Genomic DNA, 25,813 nt, shown 5'->3' with positions numbered 1-25,813 from the left:
CGTCACAGGAGCTTACAGAGCTGCTGAGTGACGTCATGGCACCTCTATGACTGGCCTTTGTCCCAATTAGTGGGTACACCGTTTCCCCCATTGAATTAAAGAGGCGGGTGAGATCATCCAGATATAGGCCCTTCCCCAACTCTTCCCAAGTCAAGCGAGGGTTAAATATGACTTGTGCAACCTTCCCCCTCTGCCTCCAGAGGCTGAGCACGTCACATTCAAAAATGGCGCCCGCTTCCCAGGTAAGTCAATCTTTATAGATTGACCGGAGGCGGGCCGGAATGACGTTGCGAGAAGTCCTATTGGCCACCTACTGCACTTCCCGAATTCGATTGCGTGAGGCGTTTGTCAATCAACGGCAGAGGACCGCCTCCGTCCGTTGATAGGCAGGCGGAGTGGCCAATCTGTGAGAAGGTACCTGATTCTGAGGTTCCTGAAGTGCAGCGCCTTCACGGTTGGGGAGTTTGGCTTGAGAGGCTCCAGGTAACCAGGTGTTTTAACATGGAGGGAGGGGGAAGGAGGTATTGCAAGAGTCCTCTGCGGGTTTAAGGGCAGCTGGGCTCTGACAAGAGGAAAGGAGAGGGAGTAGAGCCGCTTAAGCGGCTGAGGGGGGAAAGGAAGGGGCCTGAGGCTGTTAGGAATTGTGGGAGTTGAAGTCCAAAACACTTGGAGAGAAGGCCCAAGCTTGCCCATGCCTGTTCTACAGTGTAGATGCACCCTGAGAGGACTAGGCTGTCAAAATCCTAGTGGGATCTGGTCTAAAAATGCCCTCCTCCCTTTCCTCAGAGAAATCCTGTGCCCTTAGGAGAGGCTAGTTGCATAATGATTGATTACTCAGCATTCACTTCCTTCTATCTGACACTTGAGACTATTTTTCTTCTTCAACCTTAAATCCTTCACTGTGTTTTGTTTGAGTGGTTCAAAGCGCACAGAAGCCCTACTGTTTCCAAGGGAATCTTAAATATGTTCTCTGGTGGGATTTTCTGCCTTGATCTTCTGGGATGTAGGGCTGTGTGAAAGGGCCCTTGGTCTTGCCTTTGCCAGAGATTTCCAAGCCAAGTAGATTCCAGAAATCATTCCAAGAGAAAACGGAGGCTCATTGAAAACGTTTCTGTGTCTTTGCTCTCCCAATTTCTCATTGTGGTACATGAAGGAGTTCCGCAGTTACAGTTTGGGCCCAGTTGTGGTACAAAAAGGGGGATGCCTGGCTCGACAGCAGTACTTGTGAAAAAGGCCTTGGAGTCCTTGAGGACAACAAGTTAAACATGAGCCAACAATGTGATGCGGTAGCTAAAAAAGTCAATGGGATTTTGGCCTGCAGAAATAGAATCATAGAATGAAAGAGTTGAAAGAGAACTCATGGACCATCCAGTCCGACCCCCTGCCAAGAAGCAGGAATATTGCATTCAAATCACCCCTGACAGATGGCCATCCAGCCTCTGTTTAAAAGCTTCCAAAGAAGAAGCCTCCACCACACTCTGGGGCAGAGAGTTCCACTGCTGAACGGCTCTCACAGTCAGGAAGTTCTTCCTCATTTTCAGATGTAGTTTGAAGCCATTGTTCCGCGTCCTAGTGTCCGAGGAAGCAGAAAACAAGCTTGCTCCCTCCTCCCTGTGACTTTCTCTCACATATTTATTTATTTATTTAAATAGGAATATAGTGCCTAGATCTAGGGAAGTCATGGTTCTCTATTCTGCCTTGGTTAGACCACACCTGAAATGTTGTGTCCAATTCTGGGCACCACAATTGAAGAGTGATATTGACAAGCTGGAATGTATCCAGAGGAGGGCGACTAAAATGATCAAGGGTCTGGAGAACAAGCCCTATGAGGAGTGGCTTAAAGAGCTGGGCATGTTTAGCCTGCAGAAGAGAAGGCTGAGAGGAGACATGATGGCCATGTGTAAATATATGAGGGGAAGTCATAGGGAGGAGGGAGCAAGCTTGTTTTCTGCTGTCCTGGAGACTAAGACATGGAACAGTGGCTTCAAACTACAAGAAAGGAGATTCCATCTGAACATAAGAAAAAACTTCCTGACTTGAGAGCCGTTCAGCAGTGGAATCCTCAGCCCCGGAGTGTGGTGGAGGCTCCTTCTTTGGAAGCTTTTAAACAGAGGCTGGATGGCCATCTGTTGGGGGTGCTTTGAACTCAATTTTCCTGCTTCTTGGCAAGAGATTGGACTGGGTGGCCCATGAGGTCTCTTCCAACTCTATGATTCTATGTCCAAATTCTAAACACTTACAAAACACCACCATACTGTATTACGAGCCCAATTCTAGTCAACTTGTAAAAACCTGAGAGTATTAAAAGGTATTTAAAAGTTGTGACATGCTGACAGGAGAGAAAGGATCCTGGCCTCCCTAAGGGTATTTCTAGGAGCATTGTTACACCCTGGCATTACAGCTCTATAGTGATTCATTACTCTTGCTGGTACTTTGGCGTTATTGCATTGTTGTTGGTATTCTACTGGCGTTATTGCATTGTGGAGTAATTGAAAAAATAACAATGTTGGGTGCAGATTTCTCTTAAATCCTTCACTTTGTTTTGTTTGAGTGGTTCAAAGCACGCAGAAGCTTTACTGTTTCCAAGGGAATCTTAAATGTGTTCTCTAGTCACATTGTTTTTGTCCAAATTCATAAGAATATCCTCAATTCAAACAGTATAATTTTTGGAACTCTTTATTGGACACAGGAAGCATTTATTAAAGGAATGCACACAAATATTTATATTTCACCCAACATCCTTTGGAAAGAAATGTGGATTCCCCCTACCCCAGATGTGTAGTGTGTATTTGGAAAAAGCTATTGCTTTTTCTTTTTTGTAACAAGAAAGGGAAGTGGCCTAGGAATTGCTCTAGCACGCTCAGGGCCCTTCCAGACTAGCTCTATATCCCAGGATCTCAGGTTTTCTGCTTTAAATTGGATTATATGAGTCCGCAATGCCAGATAATCTAGGATAAACAGAAAACCTGGGATCATATCCTGGGATATAGGGCCTGTCTGGAAAGCTCCTCAGTCAAATAGTTGAACATTTTGAAATGCACTGTGACTGTTGCAGATACGTTTTTTCACATTGCAGTTTGTATAGCATCTGTTGAAAGAAGGCGAGTGGTGTTCTGATATACTTTGTCAAGACTTATGCCCTGAGGGATTAATTATTCTATTTATTTTTTTTGGCACATTAACATACTTTATAGTCATGCCGCATTGCTAATGAACCGCAGTCCTACCCAAGAGGTATAACTGCCATGTTTCTTTAGAACTACATTGAAAATAATTGGAATCTGACTGACTACTTTGAGACAATTAGATGCCTGTATCCATATTACATCATCTCTCTTGCATGTGACTGCTAGCTTGTGTAAGATGTGCAAACATAAATGTCTCATTGCATTCTGGCAGCTCACCCTAACATTATTGACTGCTGGATGCAGGTTATACAGACATAGCCAGGCAGCTGTTACAAAAGGACATCAGTTGATAAACTGATGACCATGTGGAATTTGCTTTGCAGCTTTGTTCTCACAAATAAACAGTAGCGTGTAAGCTGCATTCTCAGGAAGGCTAAAGGAGCAACCCATAACCATTGAAGTTAAGGTAATGACAACTGATCAAGGCAGAAAACCAAAATCATAAACTGATGGTGATGATTTTGGTTTACATTCCACCTTTCTCCTATAATGCAAATTAAAGGTATACAAAAACATTAATAAAAGTATCAATATAATGTTTAAAAGCAATTAAACAACTTTTACAGAGAAAACTATTAAAATTAGTTTTATTTATTTATTTGTCGCGTCAGGGCAACCAGTCAATTGTATTACATTTCTAACAGAACAAAACAAACAAACAGACAAAACACAAATTTTGCAAGTTTGGTAGTTGATTAAATGTCCTTTGACCAGTATCTGGCCACTTGGAGTGCTTCTGGCGTTGCTGCAAGAAGGTCCTCCATTGTGCATGTGACAGGGCTCAGGGTGCATTGCAGCAGGTGGTCAGTGGTTTGCTCTTCTCCACACTCGCATGTCGTGGATTCCACTTTGTGGCCCCATTTCTTGAGGTTGGCTCTGCATCTCTTCTGTGTGCCTGGGGGGGGGGGGAGTCTCTCATTTGGTATCAGCCATTGGTTGAGGTTCTGGGTTTGAGCCTGCCACTTTTGGACTCTCACTTGCTGAGGTGTTCCAGCGAGTATCTCTGTAGATCTTAGAAAACTATTTCTAGATTTAAGTCGTTGACGTGCTGGCTGATACCCAAACAGGGGATGAGCTGGAGATGTCTCTGCCTTGGTCCTTTCACTATTGGCTGCTACTTCCCGGCGGATGTCAGGTGGTGAAATACTGGCTAAGCAGTGTAATTTCTCCAGTGGTGTAGGACGCAGACACCCCGTGATAATGCGGCATGTCTCATTTTAAAATTAGTTTTAAAAACTATATAGAACTTTTACAAAACAGCACCATATAGTATTACAAACCCAGTCATAAAAGCCTGAGAGTGTAAAAGGCTGAGAGTATAAAAAGTTGTGACTTGCTGACAGAAGGAGAGAAAGGATCCTGGCCTCTCTAAGGGCACTATTACACCCTTAGGGAGGCCAGGATTACAGCTCTATCGTGATTCATTACTCTTGCTGGTACTTTGCCGTTATTGCATGTTGTTTGTGCTCTACAAGTATTATTGCATTGTGGAGTAATTGACAACTTTTTTTTTGCTGCCACAGATCTATAACAATTTTGGGTGCAGATTTCTCATAAAACTTTCTTTTAATAATCCATTAATGAGAATAGGTGTGGTTATTTCTTCCGCAAAGATTCCATAGGCAATTTCTGCAGCAAAGCCACAGATCACTTCTGGTGCTCTTTCAGGGAAGATGCCTTTTTTGTATGTTTGAACACCTCTTAATTCATTTTTCTGATTTCTGAGGGTTCTTCTTTGCTTTTGTATCATCAAAACATAGTACATCTTATTGTGTCATTGCAGTACTATCATAGTTGCAATTTCTTTTTTTGAAGTAGATGAACCAATTGTGAAGTGAGACACAGGAAATAAGAGCTGGTAATGACATCATTGATGTGGATAAAAATATATGCAAATTGTGTTTTGAAAGCACAAAAGTGGCAGGGGTGTGATAGAGAGCGTCAGCAATTAACTACCCTCATAATGGAATGGCGTAACAAAGCCTTGGGACAGCCAACAAGAAAGCTCACTTCCTTGTTCCCACCAGATTAGTTTAAGAAGATAGTGGGACAGAGAGAAATGTCTCTCCAGACAATCTTGGAGTTCTAATGGGCTCATAAAGAGAATGAGGTCCTTCAGATAACCTAGACCCAAGCAATATGAGGCTTCGTAGGTCAAATTCAGCAATTTAAATTGTGCCTAGAAAATGTGCGCTCCTTATAGCCAGCCTCAGTTAACAATATCAGGGCAGCTGTGTTGATCTTTCTCTCCCTCTTTCAGTTTTTCTTCTCCTTTCTTGCCAGCTTGTCAAAAATCACTCTCTCATAACAATAATTTATTTTAACATTTATAAAGCATATATACTTTGCTATTATGGCTGTATCATGAGACTTGGTAGAAAATAAGAGAAAACTTACTGAGATGAATGAGGACAGAAAAGAGGCCTTGCTCAATCAAATAAAAACAAAATGCTGGATGAAGAAAATACAAAAAAGATTGCTCAAATACTTGCAAGAACACAAGCTTTGGTGTATGAAAACACTAATAAAAGCAAAATTGACATTCAAACCACTCAAATATTTGTAAGCATGCTGGGTTTAGAGTGTGAAAGTGCAAATAAAAGGTCTGTTGCTGCTCAAATAGGGTATCAGAGTATGGAAGCATAAACTGGTATTATCATCCACTTATAACAGCCCTGTGAATGAGAATCATCCATGTCACTCTATCCATAACAACCCTGCTCAGGTCTTGTAGGCTCAGGAAGATGACTTCCTTGATTGAGCCTACTCATGTGGAATGCAGTCTTTGTCTTTTCCAGGATGGTACAGAGGAGTGATCCACTTTCACTGGGGTTTATCTCTGTTTGCCGAATAACCAGACAGGAGCATGTTCTTTTCTCATAGCAACAATTGGGACTCTCTCTGTGTGTCCGCTTTATTTTCCTATCCTGCCTAACCTGACATGGAGCAACCCTTCTCCAGAAATGAATAAATAAATGCAAGAGTTATAGGCATTATCTTAACAATTCACTCTTACTCAGCTACAATGCCCATAATTTCTAGCCAGTTTAGCAAGTTGGGTGGGCATGGTTGAAGATATAGTACAATATATCTGTAGGTTTATTTTAACTGTTTAGTATTGATTATTGTTATCGCTTTTGTTTATTGATGTGCTGTGGGCTTGGCCTCATGTAAGCCGCACCGAGTCCCTTGGGGAGATGGTAGCGGGGTACAAATAAAGTTATTATTATTATTATTAGGTTTCCAGGTTGGCAAAGCTGTATGTTTACATAGGGGATAGTGCCCTAAAAAGCAATCTAAAAATTGATATTCTTATAACTACTAGAAATATGCTCGATAAATAATAATGCCCTTCCCTTTATTTTTAGCATTGCTACTTCTTTGTCTTCACAATGACTACTCTTTGGAAAGACATTTTGCGCAATGTCCAGCTTATTCAGTATGTGGCTCCAATTGCCGTGGATGCAGCACTCCTTGAAGGGGTTCTAATGAGAACCAAAGATGACCCAAATGCATCTGATGTAAGCTCAAAATTAAGTTTTGTGACACAAGATCATTTGCAATAATCATATTCACTCAGGTGTGATCTTACAGAAAATGGGAAAGACAGGCCATTACTCCAGAATGCTCTACCAGCAAGAATAAATTGCAGTACTGCGAATAAAGCCAATACATAACTAAAATTCTTTGTAACATCCTAACATGTGCACCCATTGTAATCTATTATGTTCATATTTATACCCTACCTTTTCAGGGTGTAATATGCTCCAGATAACAATAAAATCCACAACTGAAAATATCTGTGTAAGAAACAATATGAAATAATGTAAAATAAATGGGACCACACAAAATATTTTAAACTTAGTCAGTTAAATATAATTACATTAAGACATCATTACATTAAGAGATTAAAGCCAAATTTCTACAGAACTCTGAACAGAAATCTTGCTCATTCTATCCCAATACTGTAATATCAACTGTGTTTGGTGGCAATGTGATTAGATCCACATTTGCTTTCATGTGAAACAATCTAACGGTGTATAAGTGGTCCAGCATGGATGTCAGTGTTCTGCGGTATCCCTGGAAATCTCTAATTTTTTCCTTGAAGTCCCATTTCCTTCAGCCTCTCCTGCCTGAAATAGCAACTTACTGTAGGTATAATTCTGCTAGTGCTGTCTGCCCTGTATTCATCCTATACTGTATGTTCTCATGAGTGGACTTTGATTTTTGTGAATGAATAGTAATGAGATTTTTCTGCACTCTTATTGGCAGGCAGTGAATTATGCCCCTTTTACCCTCCTCCCATCTGCAGTCCCAAGTGATCTGCTTGAGCAAGCCTATTCCGTTCAGCAAGATTTTAATCTGCTGGTGGACAGAGTTAGTCAGGATACAGAATTTCTGGAACGCACTCTTGCAAGGTATATGTATCACATAATATTTTTGTTTAACTATTTGAATTAAAACTTTTCATTATTCATGGATATTATTATTCTTTGTACTAATACTAGTTTTATCACAACTCTCTGCATACCTGAATGTCTTCTGATATGTTACACTTGATGTTATATCTGGCTGTTTATTTTACTTATTTATTTAGTATATTTATATACCACCTTTCTCACCCCTGGGGGACTCAAGGCGGTTTACAACATATTAATGGCAAGAATTCAATGCCAACATACATATAATAAAATAAAATCACAATAACTGAACACTGACACATAACTATAAATTAAAATTATTAAAACTATTAAACATAGGCATGTAAACAGTAAGACAAAGTTTTAAAAACATCCTAATATAAATATTAAAATCACATGATAGCTTGTACATAGAACATTAGAAAATGAAAGCTGGCTTTTACTTGCCTACTGCAATGTAAGTACATGCATTTAGTGTCATATTTATTTGGAAATCAGTCAATTTCACAAAATAAAGTCCACCTGGGTCTAGAAACTGATGTAAATGGGGATGAGATAACCATTGTATTAGGAGCTGCTACCTTCTGCCAACATTTCTCTATACCACACAACAATAACCAGATGGATCTAAGCATTATTTTTCCTCTGCTCCAACCCAAGAGTCAGTAATTGCCCAGGAGGTGCCAGAACAGCTAACTCGCCCCCTCCATCATCCAAGCCTTTTCTGCTGTCCTTTTGTAAACGTCTGCCTGATTTTTACATATATATGTAAGCACTGATATAAAGCTAAATCAACTGGCCATTATTTATGAGACTCCAACATTCAGATATGACAAGAAGTATTATTTCAAAAAGTATTAGGTAAAATATCATTTTTATTTATTTATTTATATTTAAGTATTTATTTATAAAGACATTTACATACTGCCTTTGTGCACCTCCTACATAGGTGTCCTCGAGGTGGTTTATAAGAATAACACAAAACACAAGAAAGAAAAATGAGACCGTGGAAACAAACAAAAGATAGCACAGTTAACAGACAAATAAAACCCATTGATAACCTGGCAGAATATATATTGGCTTCTCTGCCCACCTAAAAAAAAAGACCACTAGAAGGTATTAACTATGGTGAGCATTACAATTATTGAAAGCAGAAGTAATTGCACTGCAAAAACCAAGGCATAGTTGAACTGTTATGGGTCTGGGTTAGAGTCCTTTTAAGAAGGGCAGAGTCTACCTTGAGAAGAGAAAGATGATTGCAAATTAGGGATTTTCGAAATGTTAGTTTTTATGCTGGTTGATACCTGCTTCAACCTTTACATCTCACCAGATAATTAAATAAAATATCATTTTGATAATTATCTTGTTTAGTTATTGCAAGACTGAACATTATTTATGATATTTGTTCCTTTGTTATTTTTCCTAGCACAGTCAAAGTGGATGAATTTACTGCTCAACTTTTTAATATTTACAAGCAAGTTTTGAAGGAAGGAGTGGCTCAGGTATATTGTGAGAGGTCCTCTTACTAAACAATGAACAGTGAAGGAAGTTTGCATTATTCTATAGTTCACAACCACCATCTACTGTCTCGGTATATGAATTGTTGAATAAGTCTTGGAGTTCTAAAATTTCCTGAAATGTTGAAGATACTGTAACTTTGCTGTTTTAATCTAAAGTTTTTATCACCAGACAGAAGTTAACCTTAAATACATTTTAAAAGAATTCATCAAGACTCTGAAAGAGGCTACCTTCCGATTCTAGCTTTCCCTCTCAAATGGAGTCAGAGGGTGAAGCAAAAGGGTTAAGCTATAAGTATTTTAAGAATTTAAGAAGGAGGGAGGAGATTATCACATTGCCCAGCACTTCTTAATTAGGGCTGTTGAGAAAAGTATTCCAACATTGGCCCTATCTACACTGCCATATAACGTAGTTTCAAACTGCATTATATGGTGAGTGTGGACTCATATAATGCAGTTAAACAGCATTGTATGAGTCTACACTGGCCATATAATGCAATTTCACGCTGCATTATATGGTAGTGTAGATGAGCTCCCAGTGGTGCAGTGAGTTAGACCACTAAGCTGCTGAACTTGCTGACCGAAAGGTCACCGGTTCGAATCAGAGCGGGGTGAGTTGCCGCTGTTAATCTCAGCTTCTGCCAACCTAGCAGTTTGAAAACATGCAAATGTGAATAGATCTATAGGTACTGCTCCGGTAGGAAGGTAATGTCTCTCCATGCAGTCATGCCAGCCACGTGGCTTTGGAGGTTTCTATGGACAAGGCTTGCTCTTCGGCTTAGAAATGGAGATGAGTACCACCCCCCAGACTCGGACACAACTGGACTTAATGTCAGAGGAAAACCTTTACCTTATAGATGGGAGCATTACCTTGCTTTTGCAGCTGGGATTCTTGTAAGGAACATGTGCTTTCAGCTAGTAAGTAGAAGGGGCATTCAGACATTCCACCCTCTTATTGCTCTACCTGGGCTATTATGCAATCACATCGAGTTTGACTTACGGTAATCCTAGAAATGAGAAATCTTCAAATCACCCTGTTACCAACAGCCCTGTTCATGTCTTGCCACTGATAGAACCATAAAATCTATTTCTTTTTAGAATGAAGGCTGCTACTCCTTATGCTATCTTTTTGTCATCTTCAGACAGTATTTTTAGGAATCAATCGCTCTGATTACATGTTTGACTATGGTACAGGTGGCTCTCCAGCTCTAAAACAAATTGAAATAAACACCATTGCTGCCAGCTTTGGAGGTCTCACCTCTCGAACCACTGCAGTGCATCGGTAAGGCTGCCAGTAAACTAGAATTGGGGTTTCACTGTCCATATGTTCACCAGGAGCACCTTCTAGTTTGCTTTAAGCCAATTCTGGCCACTGCTTGATGTCTTATGGGATTTGCTGTGATAGGAGATGCAAAAAACCATGTAAAATGATGAAGGCAGGTCCCTTATCTATTGGAAATGTTTACTTTCACCTCTGTCTTTTGAGACATGTGACAGCGTCCAAATATTTGTAAGACTTTGTGGATTGGCAGAACAGTCTTAATGGGGATCTCTGGGCAGCATCAGATGCATCTACAGCCTGGTTCCTATCCTTGCTTGTCTATGCTGGCCAGGGCAGAAGGGGAAATTTCCTTTTACCAGAATATTTAGCCTTGTGGATTTATGTATTCAGTTCTATCATTTTATGACACTGGATGGGGGAAATATTAATTCTGTTTGGCTAAATGGACATCACTTTTTATTCAAACAGATGCAAAGCCAGCTCCTCTGCATCCATGTGATTTCCAGATTTGGGACTTCCTTCTGCTACTGCTGAAGGGAGATCTCCCAGAAGCAGATTTTGGACCACACAGGCACAGCAGAAAGCTTCTGTTATGACAGCACTTGCTTCTGTTAGCAGAGAGAAACCAATCCCCTTGTCACCATGATCAGCAGTATTAGGATTGCTCTCTGATCTACATACTGTGAAGAAAAATGAAATCTGACCTTTTCAAAATACTGAATTTTGCTCCAGTTCTAATATTTGCACCTGTGCAGTGCTATTGTGGAAGATGTGTGGCCGATTTATAGCATGTTGCTTTGTTTGAAGGAGTTTTATCTATGGTATCCTGGAATGTATAGTTAACTATAAAGCATTTAAATTTCCTTCATAATATCAAACATATATGAGTTCTGGCTTTTGTTGCAAAACATCTAGGAGTAGTAATTTGTTCCTGCTGTTACCTGTTTTCCAGGTTTAAAACATTTTTGAGAGTCATTCATAAACAATGATTTGCAATATTTTGTTTGAATCTTCATTCTTTGGAACTGTGTATTCTTAATTCTGTAATATCTATATGTTCCTCCTAATCACAGGCTTGTGTTGAATGTTTTGGGAAAGACGAAAGAAGCCTCAAAATTATTGACTAATAATCCATCCAAAGGGATTGCCATGGGCATCGCAAAGGCTTGGGAACTCTATGGCTCAGATAGGTATGTGAAGAGAACTACCAGAAAATGTACACAGTTCTGTGCATATATATATATATATATATATATATATATATATATATATGAGATGCTCTTGAGCATTTGTTTTTTTAATGTAAACTTCTTGGAGAATTAATAAATGATCCACCTGTGCTCTTTCCTTTTTATTCTGTATCTTTCTCATTTAAATTTGATTGTCTTTGTTTCTGTGTTTCTGTTATTACACGTCATCCAGAGACAGAGGTCAGCTTTTTGAGATTTACAGACTATTGAGGGAAGCAGAAGATAAGAATAGGTAAATCCAGGAAAAGAATATATGTAGAATGATTATCAGTAGAAACTAGGAGGTAAAGATTCTGGAATATTTTATGCACTTTAATATGCTTCCATGCTTTTAAAAAATGTTATGAAAAAGAGGCAACGAGACTTTTTTCAAAGCACAAGTTGGAATACATTTACTAACAGGATAAGATAAGGAAAGCTTGTGGAACTAAATGTACGTACTAACCATGGTTTAAGTTAACTGGTAATATTGCATATTATGTTCTGTATTTTTCAATTAAAATAATAAAATATATCCTTTACAATAACTGATAACATATGATATATAAAATCAAACTACAGGAAAACACCTCCACCCCACCCATGTTTATGCAAGACATTCTTTAGTAGTGACAATATACTGTCTCTACTTGTATAGTTTTCTTTGCCAGCTTTCATGATATCAGGAAGTAATCTTGATTTTCCCTGCTCACGTTTGCTAGGCATAACAGTCACTAATGTGGCTAGTAGTATAAAGTCTATTGTTGGGAACTATTGCTTATTTTATTCCATTTCTATATAAACACAGGCCTTGAGACAGTTCACAAAATAGTGGTTAAAACTATATGTTTGCATCTTTACCCATTTAATCTATTGAATTTATATGTTGATTTGTCAGATTTCTGTCAATTCAATTATCTGCTCCAGGTGGGATTAACAGATTTATGCCACCACACAAATCTAGTTGTTAATGCCAGGTGAGCCTAAAAATTACAACATAATATAACTTTTAAAAATTAGAGCATCTCTAGAGTAAAGCCATTAGCAGAAGACTGCAACAGTTTTGCAAAAACACTAGCATGGTTTCATTACTGTAGGCTTCCTATACTGTATCTGTATTCTGCACTCGTCTTTGAACGGGACAATGTGTAGAGGCTGGGTGCTGCAGGAGGAAGAGGAGGAGAGAGCAGCAGCTTTAGGCAGTCCTCTTAAACTAGCCAGTTCCAGTGATCAAGATCTGTCTGCCAGTGCTGTGGAGTCAGAAGTAATTTCATGTGGACTCAGAGTCCATAGGAATATGCTAAGTTTAGATATGACTTCAAAATATAAATATATCATACCTCCCATTATAACCATATAGTTATCATTACATTCCTATGTACTACCTTTTAAAACTGGGAGACTATCTGGTTGGATATATAGCTTTGTTCCACAATATGCAAAGGTTTTAGTATACTAGTTGTCCTTAAAATCCAGAGTACTAGTTGTGGTGTCATCAAGTGCATAATTGTCAGGCTTGTAGTTTTTTTGAATCCAAAAGTTGTTCTTTAGTGAAATGTTAGTAAAAAAATGCAACAAAAAGCATTATAGCCCAGCTCCAGACTATCTGAAAGCCCTTGTCTCCCCATATGAACCTCCTCAAATCCTACAGTGTTTGTGGGAGGAGACTTTCCCTCCAACTCAGCATCCTTCCCCCAAACTTGGCTAGTGAGGACAGAAGAGAGCTTAAAGGAGGTTCAATCGCCCCCTTTCTGCTGTCTTTTCTCCAACAGGCAGACCTTTTCAGTCAGACAGACTTCAGCCTTGGCTGTCCACAATGAAGTGATGTGGCACTGGGTGTGCTGTTTTTAGTACATAATGTGCATTCTAATTGTTTTAATTTTTAATGTCTTGAAAAGCAGTATTTTAATTTATTGTCTGTTTTGAGTCTTTAGAGCTTTTTACTCTGCATTGTTTTAGATTTTGTGTCTTAATGTATATTGTAAGGTGCTTTGAGTTTTTTGAAAGAAAAGTGGGGGGAAATCAAATAAATCAACACTTGGTCATTATTATGTCCCTTTGGATATGTTCCTTATAAACCAAAGTTCACCTCAGCAGACACTAATTCAGAAATAAATCAAGTAATAAACAGTTAATTGTATTTTGAAATGAGGAGGCAACTGCTAGAGCTCCCATATTGATATATGTTCTATTTTTGTTTCAGAGCAGTGGTTATGTTCCTGGTTGAAGAGGTTCAGAGAAATATTTTTGACCAACGCTGTATAGAAAATGAACTTTGGAAGAGGTAATTGTATCCATAACAATTGTTTATTTCCAGAGATCACATAGTCTGTTAATGCATGAAAAAGAAAAGAAAGCGGTAAAATAACATCCACTTTTAAGGTTGATTTATTTCAACAGGAGCTTTTTTGGAAATCACTTTTTTCACAGGTACAACACCAGAGGCACTCCACGTGGCCAGCTACTAGTCATAGGACATTTAATAGAATTCCAAGTTTGCAAACTTTGTGGGGTTTTTAAAAATACAATACAACTGTTTGGTTTCCTCCTGGTACAATAAATAAATACAGGCACTGATGAAGTGCACAAAAGTTACTGCTGAAATTAATTAGTTAGAGTAATTATAAAACATAATAAACAACTGAACATAATAAAATATCAATAAAATCATGAAAACAAAAATAAAGTAAGCCGACCAAATATACTCTGTACATGGCACCTAAAAGCTAGAAGAGTTTTCAACCAATGTGCATCTTTGCAGAGAAATTTCAAAAGTGAGGTGACACTGAATAAGAGTTATACCTTATTGCATATAAACTGAACCACTGGAAGATCTGTGATACAAATAATTCAGAAATAGTATTGCCAAGCTATGTAGGGCCTTATCACGTACCTTTAATTTTACCTGGAACAAGTTGGAATCCACCTTTTTAGTACTATAAGGATGTATTTCAAATATATGCTGCATTTTGAACAAGTAAAGTTTTAAAAAACATCTCCAAAGACAGGCCACATTTAACACAAGTTTAAAGTGCCCAGTTTAAAGTGCAATGTCTTTTGTCTTAAAGGAATATCCGGGTGATTCGAAGAAGATTTAAAGATGTGTTTGAAAAAGCGTCTCTGGACAACGACAGACGATTATACATGTAAGTATTCTCCAAATGTTGGCCAGTGAATTTGGACATTGTGTGCAGCTGCAAGAATATTTCTGCTATTTTATTGTTAGCATTTGTCTAAAAGAATAACAAAACAAGTTGCATAATTAAACCTAAATAGTGTCAGATGCTTGAGCATATTCATTAATTCGTCTTGATATGTATTAAACTATACAGGTGGATTAATTATGTGATAGATTTCTGATGAACATATGAGTTTTTTAACCATTTAATAAAAAATGCATTTTAGGTTATCATGACATAACCAATCCTCTTGCTTTAAAAGTGTTCTCTCACCATTACAACATTATAATTCTTAAACTTTCGGTTGTCCACTTTTGCCCTGAAATGAGATTATGGGATGTTACCGCCAAACTATATTGAAGAATTGAGGAAATAAATTAATCTGTGTATCCATAAGATGGAGTTTGGACCATGAGCTCATTTAATTGTCTATTTTGATTCACTAGATAAAAGTCCTATGTTTATGTATATTTTGGAAAACAGTAACATTCATAGCTTTACGTCACTTTAAAAATATTTGAGAAACACTTCTCAGTGTTAGATTAAGTTCTGCTACAATAGAAAAGACCTGCAGAACAATATAATATTAATATTCACTGTGGTATCCAATCTTTGGTCCTCCAGGTGTTTTGGGCTCCAGCTCTCAGAATTCCTGACCATTGGACAAGTTGGCCAGGCATGCTGAGAACTGGAGTTTAGAGTGTGGTTTACTGGTTTAGAGTGTGCTGGTAAATAGTAGAAAGGAATGTTACTTTTTTATATCTTCTTTATTCCAGAGATGGAGATGAGGTTGCAGTGGTATATTATAGAGAAGGTTATGTTCCAAAGAATTATAATAAACAGGTTGGTATTAGTGTTTCACAAACATAACTGCAAGATATTGATATAGCTTATTTAAATCTTTTAAAACCACCCTCCATCAAATTCCAGTTTCAGAGGAGTGTGTAATAAAAAAGTAAAACCATCATAATAATGCAGAAGCAAATAAAACTACAACATAAAAGTATTACATATATTCAATTAACACTTCCCCATATAAAAATTGACTTCTGATTTGCATTGATAAAGTATGTGAAAGAGGTTTTCAGTTAATACAGGGATGTATTCATTTCCAAAACTTTACAGTAATGCTGACTTGCAGTACGGCAGCTGACTTTTATAAAGCACAAGTGATGTCTTCTGACTCCTGTTTGAGGTCATACTCTGGAAAGTATGCATTGAGCTGACGATGTTTTCCTCTACCCTGAGTTGAATGGTAGTGGCACATATGTTTGTACTCAAGTATGCTTACCTTGTAGCATACAATCCCACTCCTCCAAGGAATTGTGAAGACAGGTGTCAACCTTGGAGTTTATTCTCTCCGCTTTTTTTTTTTTTTTTTTGTCGTGTGTCAGGAGCAATTGCTCCTGTTGTGAGAGAATTGGCCGTCTGCAAGGACGTTGCTCAGGGGATGCCCGGATGATTTTTGATGTTTTATCATCCTTGTGGGAGGCTTCTCTCATGTCCCCACATGAGGAGCTGGAGCTAATAGAGGGAGCTCATCCGCCTGTCCCCAGATTCGAACCTGCGACCTGTCGGTCTTCAGTCCTGCCGGCACAGTGCTTTAACCCACTGCGCTACCGAGGGCTCCATTCTCTCCGCTGTGACCTTGTATATGCTTCATATTGTAACAAGCTAGACTGAAATTATATTTTTATATCCGTCCTAAAGAACTGGGAGGCCCGGTTGTTGCTGGAACGGTCTAGAGCAGTCAAATGTCCAGATATTGCCACTCAACTTGTTGGGACCAAAAAGGTTCAGCAGGAGCTCAGCAGACCAGGAAGTCTAGAAAGATTTCTGCCAAATAAACCTGAAGCTGTGGATCAGTTAAGAGCAACATTCACAGGGCTATACTCTCTAGAGATGGTAAGTAGCACTGTATTGTAGGAAATACATAGCTTTGTACTTACGGTAACTTATGCCAAGGTGTAACAAGGAAGCAGAAGTCTCTTCCTGAAAGCTCCTTCTTTGGAGGCTTTTAAACAGAGACTGGATGGCCATCTGTTGGGGGTGCGTTGAATGCGATTTTCCTGCTTCTTGGCAGGGGGGTGGACTGGGTGGCCCACGAGGTCTCTTCCAACTCTGTGATTCTATGATCGTTTTGTCTTGAATTCGTTTTTAACTTTAGTATTTCAATTGAGGTTGCCAGCCTGTTTTACTATGTTTTAATATAAGCATGTTTATTTAAAGCTTTAGTTATTTGGTTTTAAAATTGCATCAAATACATTTAACAATCTACTCCCCCCACTCCCCACACACAGCAATTAATGCCAAGAACAAAGAAGTCACAAGGGAAGGGAGGATGGAGTGGAACGGGCTCTTGTTCAGACCTATACTTTCATATAAATAAAGCTGACAATTTCATATGATGGAGGTCACAAATGTCATACCATGTCCTCCCTTTTTTCCTACAGGATGAAGAAGGTGATAAGATGGTTGCCATGGCTATTGCAGACCCAGATCAGTTTGTATTAAAACCACAAAGGGAAGGAGGAGGTAACTGGTCTTCTTTATCTAACATAAATCCAAAAGAACTATATCAGGGCAGTTCTATGATTCTGTAGTGGAGTGTGGGTTGGACTATATCATTGAAGGCCTGGTTTCAAATCTTTATGCCATCTTCACTGGGTCACATTCACTCAGCCTGAGAGGGTGGCAAAGGCAAATCCCCTCTGAACAAATTATGCCAAAAAAAAAACAAAAACCAACAACAACCTTTTGGACATGACAGGAAGGTACACAACAACAAATGTAACATGAGTCAGGCTTTTAATTAAAAGAAACAAAGCAAGTCTATTTTTATAGCCTATTTGCTTGTGACATATAATGTCCTGTCCTTAATATGGTAGCACTTTATTAAAGACTTGTTTTAAGCTTTCGCTAGCATTGTTGTTAAGCTCTGATGTATATTATTTTTCAGCGTAACAAGGCTAGTTACTGGTCTCCTTAACTCAGATACTCTAGATAACTCTTATGTTATCAGACACATTTTCCCTCATAAATGATGGATGGAAGGGTCTTTTTATTACAAGAAATGTCATTCATGGTTGCTTTAGAACATTCATCAAAGGAAGATCTAAGAGTGAAAAAAAAAAGCTATTTCCATGATAATTTCTCCTCAGTGCTGCAGGAATCCAGGCAAAAAATGCCTAGTATAGCAACAATAAGGAACTGTTGATGTATTCTGTTTGGTAAGGAAAGTCTAGCTGTCACTCAGTGTGCCATCTTTTCCTATTCCTCCTTAATTTGACTTTGTTTCAATAAATGTCTCATGAGCAGGGATTTCCATAAAATTCTAGGATTTATTTGCTAGTCCCAACTACAATAAATACACTGAACATAAATGAGCAGTTGTGCAAATTTCATTATTTGAATACTCAATATTAGTGATTGTATTTCAACTTGGAGCAGAAATACAGAATTAGACCAAATGTGATCATAGACCCATAGCTAAGAAATACCTGAAATGTTTTATGGCTGGGAAAACTCAAGGTAATACTACTTCTCATAGGAAAACCTGTCTGTATCCTCAGAGTAAGTGGCTTTTCTGAGTGTCTACAATATTGCCAGCAAGCAGTTGCCTTTTCTTCATGTCCTTTACTTTCTGGGCTTGGCTTCAGGGGTCTGACACGCATCTTTATTTATCACCTGCTTTTGACATATTCAAACTATTGCTGTGTTATCAGGAAACAATCTCTATGGTGATGAACTGAAGCAAGTTTTGGAGAAGATTAAGGACAGTCCTGAGAGGACCTCCTACATTCTTATGGACAAGATAAAACCTCTTCCTGCAATGAATTACTTATTGAGGGCTCACAGTCAATTGAAAATATCAGAATGTGTATCTGAATTAGGAATTTTTGGAGTCTACGTCAGGTAAGAAACTCGTTTTAATTTACCTTTGCTCATGGGAGCGGTGCTGGGAAGAGAGGTTACATGGCAAATTTACGTGCAGTATTTCAAAGGGCCGTTCAGTGCTAATAACAGTTTAGATAAATTCTACACTATGTAGTTATTGCAGTTTAAGGAATAAACAACTCTTCGGTGATCCAGCAGAATCAGTTGTCTATATTTAAGAAGCATTCTGGAGTTGTAGGAGAAATGGGCCAGAACTCAGGTTGTGTCTAAAACACCTGCAGTGCCACAGGTTGTGCAGGCCTGACCCAAAGTATTACGACAGGAGTGCTTTTGATTGGCAGGGGATTGAACCAGTGGTGCTCCAACTTTTTTTGTTTTTGTTGTTGTTTTAATTTTCAAAATTATTGTGTATAGTGTTACACATAATTATACAAACATTCAAAATACATCATTTTCCTCTTTCTTTCTTTTTTTTCTCCCTCCCTCCCCTCCCCAGGAACAGTTTATGAATTTTGCTGTACTTATTATGATTGTTTGATCCTGAGGATAATCTTGTTTAATTCCTTGTATCTTCCCCCTTTATTCTATAAATTAAACCTTTCCATTTTGCCTCTCATGACTTTCTGATTTGGCCCTTCCTGTAGTAACTTTTCATCTTGCTGATATAGTCTTGGAGGTGGTAGTCTGCTAAATATTTATACCATGTTTTTGTGTCCCATTTTTTTTTTGGTCCTTCCAGCCTAAGGCAACTAACATGTAATTTATTATTCCCTCCCATTCTTTATATCCCCCTTCACCCTCAATTTTTTTGGAGGAAAAATTGTGTCTTATTCAATCTATTTTTATCACTAATAGTTCCTTCATTTTCTTCTTAATTGTTTTATGGAAATTTTGTATTTTTTCACAATCCCACCACATGTTCTGATTTTCCTGCAGTTCTGCCAACATTGTTTTGGGGACGTGAGCCAATTGCACAGGAATTCTATACCATTTTGTCTGGATTTTTCAATATTCCAACTTTGTGATTCTAATAGAGAACCGCAGGTCAACTCTTCGTTTTCTCTTGCAGACAAGGTCAGGATCTTGTGATGAACAAGCACGTGGGCCATCTGTTGCGAACAAAAGCAGTAGAACATGCGGATGGTGGAGTAGCAGCCGGAGTAGCAGTTCTAGATACTCCCTACGTGATATGAAAACAATACCTCAGTAACATCACTACTTGAGATTGATTTTTCTGCCTTTTAGGCCATGATTGCCAAAGGGCAGCAATGATCAGATTTATATTCAAAGCCCTCCTCCTATATGTGATCCCAAGATACAAAGTAGCAGAGTTGCACTGATTTATTTTTAAAGTAACTGCTGCCTCTTGATCTCAGAGAATATTGAATTCCAGCAGACCTTCCCTGAAAACTTCTTCCTGCTTGATGCACCCTTTCATCCAACACGCTTCTTCTGGACCTTGTGCACTTTTACTGTTCTGCCATCTTAGATGTGTTAACACTCTGATAAAACTTTCCCTATAGTATCACAGAAAATGCATCATTAAGTGCCTTGTAGTAGATTATATTACCATGATAATGTGTTCTCTATATTTTCCAAGAGTATTTCGATCCTGCTTCAGAAACACTGGAAGATAATTCATTCTGGATGTCTGTTCTTTCAATACTATTTTTTGTTGTATACTTGTCCACAATGATACAGCACCCTACAATAATTGTGCAGGGTATTACATTCAAAGGAATGATTGTGGCCACATGTGGAATGATTACCACACACTACTAAATGATAAAGGGACAGAATTACTTCACCTTTATCTTGAACTTAAATAAGTAATTGTGTTATGTTGCATTTGATGAATGTGTGAGAGAAGAGTTTCACTACTGCTTTGACGAAGGAAACTGAAATAGTATACAGTAGAGTCTCACTTATCCAACCTTTACTCACCCAACGTTCTGTATTATCCAACACAGTCTGCCTCTTGCCCGGATCCACAGCTGTTTCAGTACATTGCAATGTTTTAATGCTAAATTTATACATACAGTAATTACTACATAACTGTACTGTGCACTGAACTGCTTTTTCTGTTGATTTGTTGTAAAAAAATGATGTTTTGGTGCTTAATTTGTAAAATCATAACTTAATTTGACATTTAATGTTCTTTTCCTTAATTCCCCCTAGTTATCCAGCGTTTTTACTTATCCAGTGTTCTGTCAGCCCGTTTATGTTGGATAAGCAAGACTCTACTGTATTTGCAAACAGAGAGTGCATGTTTGAAAAGGATATGTCTTCAACATGCACATATTCTTTAAAACCCTAATCAATGCTGATGTCAAACAGATTGAAACAGCAGATGATGGAATTTCAGATATTTGTTTAGCTGAATTGAAGATTAGAATGTACTCATCTATCGCACCAAGCCATGTGCCATTTTAAGAATTGGGAACTTTTTTTTCAAATTCAGTTTTGAAACAGCAGCTTGCCATATTGCAATTACATTTATTTAAAAAGATCAAGTTCATATATCTTGGTTGGCATCAGTCTTTTTAAATAGCAGCTTGTCTTTACACATTGATATTTTTTCTTAACCACGTCATTTCTTGTAAAAATAACAGTTCCAACTTGATGCCGTACTTTAGAGGAGAGGTTTAGAAAATTAATTTGACTTAAGAGTACAGTATTAGGGACCAACATGGTATAACAAAGCATTTTTCTCCAGTAGCCTAAATGAATTTTCTAAGTAAATTCCTTTCTTAAAAAAAAACCTTAGTGCTTATTCATTTTTCTTCCCGTCTACTCTAGTCTTGTGTCACCTTTGTCTGAAAAACTGCAGTAGCAGATTGCAAAGAAAATGACTCCAAAAGTTTGTAAAAACAGACTGATTAATATTTAACACACAGTTAGCCTCTACAGATTTTGCCTCTATGGATTGAACCATCCAGAGCTTGAAATAATGTAGGTTTTTTAGAAATCCCAAAAGCAAACCTTGATGGGACTTGAGCATGGATTTTGATGTCCATGGGAGTCCTGGGCCCAAATCTCAGGAAGTACCAAAGGCTCACTGTACATACATATATGTACACTAAGTCCTGTACTGGTACTCAACCTGCAGAGTATTTTATGAAATTTATATGTAGCAACTTATGTTCTTCCACATGCCTGTATATTATACCTAAAGCAGATAGTCGCAGATAGCTTAATTTCATGAGCTATTGAAATAGAGTTCTAAAGCTAGACAATAATGACTATTAAAAAGGAATAATTAGAAATCTGAAATGTTGACTTAACAGAAATGCAGTCCAAGAATACTCCTGTCTCCCATTCAGAAGTTACATTTTGCAGGGCAAGTGTAAAGTCAATATATTTCATATAGTTTTTATCGATATGAGCACAGGCTCTAGTTCCCTGGCAGGTTTTAGCCACAGAGTACATGAATTAAGTTGATCATAGCTTAGGGCAGTGGTTCTCAACCTGTGGGCCCCCAGGTGCTTTGGCCTACAAACTCTCAAAAATCCCAGCCAGTTTACCAGCTGCTGGGATTTCTGAGAGTTGAAGAACCACTGGCTTTGGGGGTAAATGAAAAATTTCAGTCTAGAGGGGCTTTACTGTCTAGCGATCACTATTATATGTAGTTCTGAATTTGAATAAGGACTCCAAAGCAAATCTTACTGGGAAATCATCCAGTTAAATTGTTTAATGTAAATCTACTCAGAGTAGACCGGCTGCTGAATGGCAAGTCAACATTTCTATCCTTACCACAATTGACTCAATACTCTAGCTGGAGGCAATAAAAGAAGCATGTGCCAGAACATACAATTCAAAGAGTATGCATTTGAAAATGAAAACCAGATTGGAAACAGAAAAACAATGCAGTCCACTGGTGTTGGTTTATAGGTTTTATTTCTTTGATTTGTTTCAATTAAAAACAGATTTCTAGCCATTTCTGAACCAATATTATGTCAGACCAAAATTAAAAGTAGGATTTCCTGTTAACAGCACATAGCAAGCCACCGGCCTACGTGTAATGCTGTAGGACGTTAGGTTAAATATACACCAATGTTGCAGACCACACACAAGTGCATTTCAAATTCTAACAGCACGTAAGAAATGAGAGATGTTTAGCCTTGAGACAATGCCAAAGATATGGTCTAAGGGGCATTACTTTTAAATATTCCCAATTCACAAACAGTCATATGGACAAAGGTATCTTGGGACACCACAGCATGGACACTAATGCCAAATATAGTACCCATTTTCAAAAAATGTTGGTAATGACAAAGGTAAGTTGATTTTAATACAAAATGTACAGAGAAACATTTCCAGGCCAGCAGCCCTGAAAAAATGTACTAGAATTGAGAAAAATGTTTATTTTTATTTGGTTGTGGAATCCAAACATGTTCGAAAGTTTCCCCACTATTAGATACCCAACATGATGTCCACCTACATCTGATCCTTTGCTGCTGCAGTGAAGAATGCCTTGAAACAGTTGAATTTATTTAGTTACAATCACTTCAGTTATGAACAATGAATTCATCTGAATGTGAGAAAAGACCTCAGCACAATAGTCTGTAGGCCAGTCACATTATTTTTTACCCTCCATAAGAGCCATAGTTCATTTTTGGTCACACAGATGTCCATGATTAGATGGAAAAAACAACACAAGTCAATTAAATATATAACGAAAAACCATTTTCCCTATGGAAGCCACACTTTTTCTGGCCACCACAACCAAAGATGGGAATCACCCAGAGCATTTATTTTATGTGACAAATATGATTAAAGAATTGAGTTAACTTAATAGTTGGGTGCCACTTTCCTTTATTATCGATAGCACTCACTTTTCAACCATCGAACATATCAAAAGAAACCCTCTCCCTACCTAAATTTAAGATACTGGCATTGCACTAAGCCAGCAGAGCAAATTAAAAACCTCCCTCTGGAATATCTGGGCACCGATCACAGTTTTTTCTCTAGAGAATAATGTACATGACAATTTAGCTGTGAATCATGTACATACACGGACATGTTAAGACAGCTGAAATACATGGGTACAATTACTCCTTTTTAGGATGTAAATTATCACCACTAACAGCAATTTCAAGCCTAACATGCAGTACAGATGACATGGAAAAGTAACTGTATATAAGTGGAGTTGCCCATTTCCCTAAAAAACTTTCCCATTTCCCATAATACAAAGCCAAAATAATATGCAGACTTAAATATATATGATGAATGCTGGATTGTTAAAAAGATGTATTTCAATAATTCTACCTCAACATGAGGATTACTGCTCAGTCTGCTCATTTTCAAAACCTTTTGAAGGCTTGTAATGACTGCTCAGAAGCCACTACCTATGTATTATAAATGCTAACCATTGTCGTACATTGGAAAAAAATAAAAATAAAATAGAAAATCCATGAAACAAACTCATGAAAAATAAAATGTTTTCATTCTGTTTAAACCGAATGAGGCTGGAATTTCAAATATGCAGAATCGGTCTACAACATAATGTACACGGTTTTCCAGAGGCACAGACAGCTATATCTACAACACAAGAGGACTGGATCTCGGAGCACCAGTTTCTTCTCTTCATCAACAGCATTTTTTACATTCAGCTCAGCAAAGGGCAGTTCTCCTCTCAAGGGACAATCAGTCTTTGTCTGGATGGGACCATCTTCTCTCCAGTTCTTGCACTGCTGTTGTTGTTTTTCAGGATAGTCCAGCTACATTATTGTCTCACATCTGTTGCTGAAAAGGTGGTTTATAACAGCTGGGTCTGCCACAGTTGAAGTATCTCCCAGGTCCCGGTCATTTTTTGCTATCTTTCTTAATACTCGCCGCATAATTTTACCTGCAAAGAAATGATATTGGTTATGATAAAGCAAGCCAAGATGGGAGTACTCAGGTAGTTCATGGTCTAAATATCTAAGGGCACTAGATCCAAGTTAGAACTTGAATGAGAGACTAGTGATAGTGCTGTAGGCCCTATTTCAGAGGAAGGGACTGACAAAACTACATTTGAACATTCCTTTCCTAAGAAAAAAACTTATGAAATGCATATGGTTGCCACAAATTGAGAGGTGACTCAAAGGTACACATACAGACGGGATTTGAGGATAGGAGAAACTTAATACTCTTCACTATATGAACTAGATTCACAAAGAATATATACTGCAAGATTCTGGATCCCTAAGATATGAGAAATTCTAACTTAAAGATTAATTCTTGCTTGTCTAGTTCTTTCACTAGTGAAGTCTCCTTCTCTGGAGGATTTTAATCAGAGGCTAGATAGCCATCTATCAGGAGTGCTTTGACTGTAGTTTTCAACATGGCAGGGGGTTGGACTGGATGGCCCTTGTGGTCTCTTCCAACTTTTACACAGATAGGATATTGCAAATGTGGCCAACATAACTGTAAACAGGAAGGTTTATTATTTTTTATAAGTCTATGTTGGCATATGGTCTACAGAGCACAAGTGATATGTTGTTTACTAGATTTCCAAATTCTTAAACTACTTACTTTCAAGAAGGAAGAAGAGAATGGAAATTTAATAGTAACAATAAAAATGGAAGAAACAACTTTGATATAAAACAAATGATATTCGCTGTACAAGGAGACAGGTTTCCTGAAATTAAATTAAAGTGTACCTGAGCGGGTTTTGGGCAGTCCAGGAGCATTCTGAATATAATCTGGAGTTGCAATAGGTCCAATTTTTTCTCTAACTGCAAGTGAGAGAAGAATTATTTTAGTTCTAGCAAACAATTCAATTGGGAAGTGGCTTCAAAAAACTTTGATACATTCTTGTCTCTCTCTGATTCAAGTGTGCCCATGCTACATAATTACAACACAATGGAGCCATTTTATCTGCCATAGATCCATCCTAAGAAATTCAGAGATTAGTAGGTTCATGAAAAAAATAGATTCACCAATGCTGTACTTCAAGGAAAGACAATTCGAAGTACTCCACCAAACCACAAACCCCAGGATTCCTAGAGAATCATAGCAGCTGAAGTGCTATCAAACTGCTGAAATTGTTCTGTGTATACTCTCAGCAGGCAAAAGTAACTCAGTACTAATATCCCACTAAGAAATTATTTTAGTCA

At 38.0% G+C, this 25,813-nt stretch overlaps 2 protein-coding genes across 4 annotated transcripts in view; one reads left to right on the top strand and one right to left on the bottom strand.

Moving 5' to 3' along the window:
- The first annotated feature begins 380 nt into the window (after positions 1 to 380).
- Positions 381 to 21,474, top strand: GSS (glutathione synthetase). Of its 2 annotated transcripts, none has more exons than XM_060772370.2 (13): positions 381 to 483; positions 6,557 to 6,709; positions 7,461 to 7,606; positions 9,036 to 9,111; positions 10,269 to 10,408; positions 11,482 to 11,598; positions 13,841 to 13,921; positions 14,706 to 14,783; positions 15,593 to 15,659; positions 16,527 to 16,721; positions 17,270 to 17,351; positions 18,542 to 18,731; positions 19,783 to 21,474. In XM_060772370.2, exons 2-13 carry the CDS (start codon positions 6,581 to 6,583, stop codon positions 19,904 to 19,906), a joined length of 1,425 nt encoding a protein of 474 aa, XP_060628353.1. In that variant the 5' UTR covers positions 381 to 483; positions 6,557 to 6,580; the 3' UTR covers positions 19,907 to 21,474. The 2 variants fall into 2 exon arrangements, with proteins under 2 accessions (XP_060628353.1, XP_060628351.1); XM_060772368.2 differs by having other exon boundaries at positions 419 to 491.
- A 1,117-nt stretch (positions 21,475 to 22,591) lies between these two features.
- The window catches only part of ACSS2 (acyl-CoA synthetase short chain family member 2), a 52,938-nt gene continuing 49,716 nt past the window's right edge, over positions 22,592 to 25,813 (bottom strand). For both annotated transcript variants that reach the window (XM_060772366.2, XM_060772367.2), the window contains 2 exons: positions 25,358 to 25,432; positions 22,592 to 24,561 (listed from right to left, as the gene is read on the bottom strand). In XM_060772366.2, the coding sequence (XP_060628349.2) occupies positions 24,434 to 24,561; positions 25,358 to 25,432 (203 nt within the window). In that variant the 3' untranslated portion in view covers positions 22,592 to 24,433. The remainder of the gene's footprint in view (positions 24,562 to 25,357; positions 25,433 to 25,813) is intronic.

The sequence above is a fragment of the Anolis sagrei genome, chromosome 4 (genome assembly GCF_037176765.1).
Source record: "Anolis sagrei isolate rAnoSag1 chromosome 4, rAnoSag1.mat, whole genome shotgun sequence".
Classification (NCBI taxonomy): Eukaryota; Metazoa; Chordata; class Lepidosauria; order Squamata; family Dactyloidae; genus Anolis; species Anolis sagrei.
The sequence above is the reverse complement of the archived record's forward strand: the minus strand, read 5'-3'. Positions and strand labels throughout refer to the sequence as shown.

Excerpts from the sequence above, each read along its gene's own strand:
- GSS (XM_060772370.2), top strand. The coding sequence starts at position 6,581 with ATGACTACTCTTTGGAAAGACATTTTGCGCAATGTCCAGCTTATTCAG. Across the intron at positions 17,352-18,541 it reads ACCACAAAGGGAAGGAGGAG|GAAACAATCTCTATGGTGAT; the intron begins GTAACTGGTCTT and ends CTGTGTTATCAG. Across the intron at positions 18,732-19,782 it reads ATTTTTGGAGTCTACGTCAG|ACAAGGTCAGGATCTTGTGA; the intron begins GTAAGAAACTCG and ends TTTCTCTTGCAG.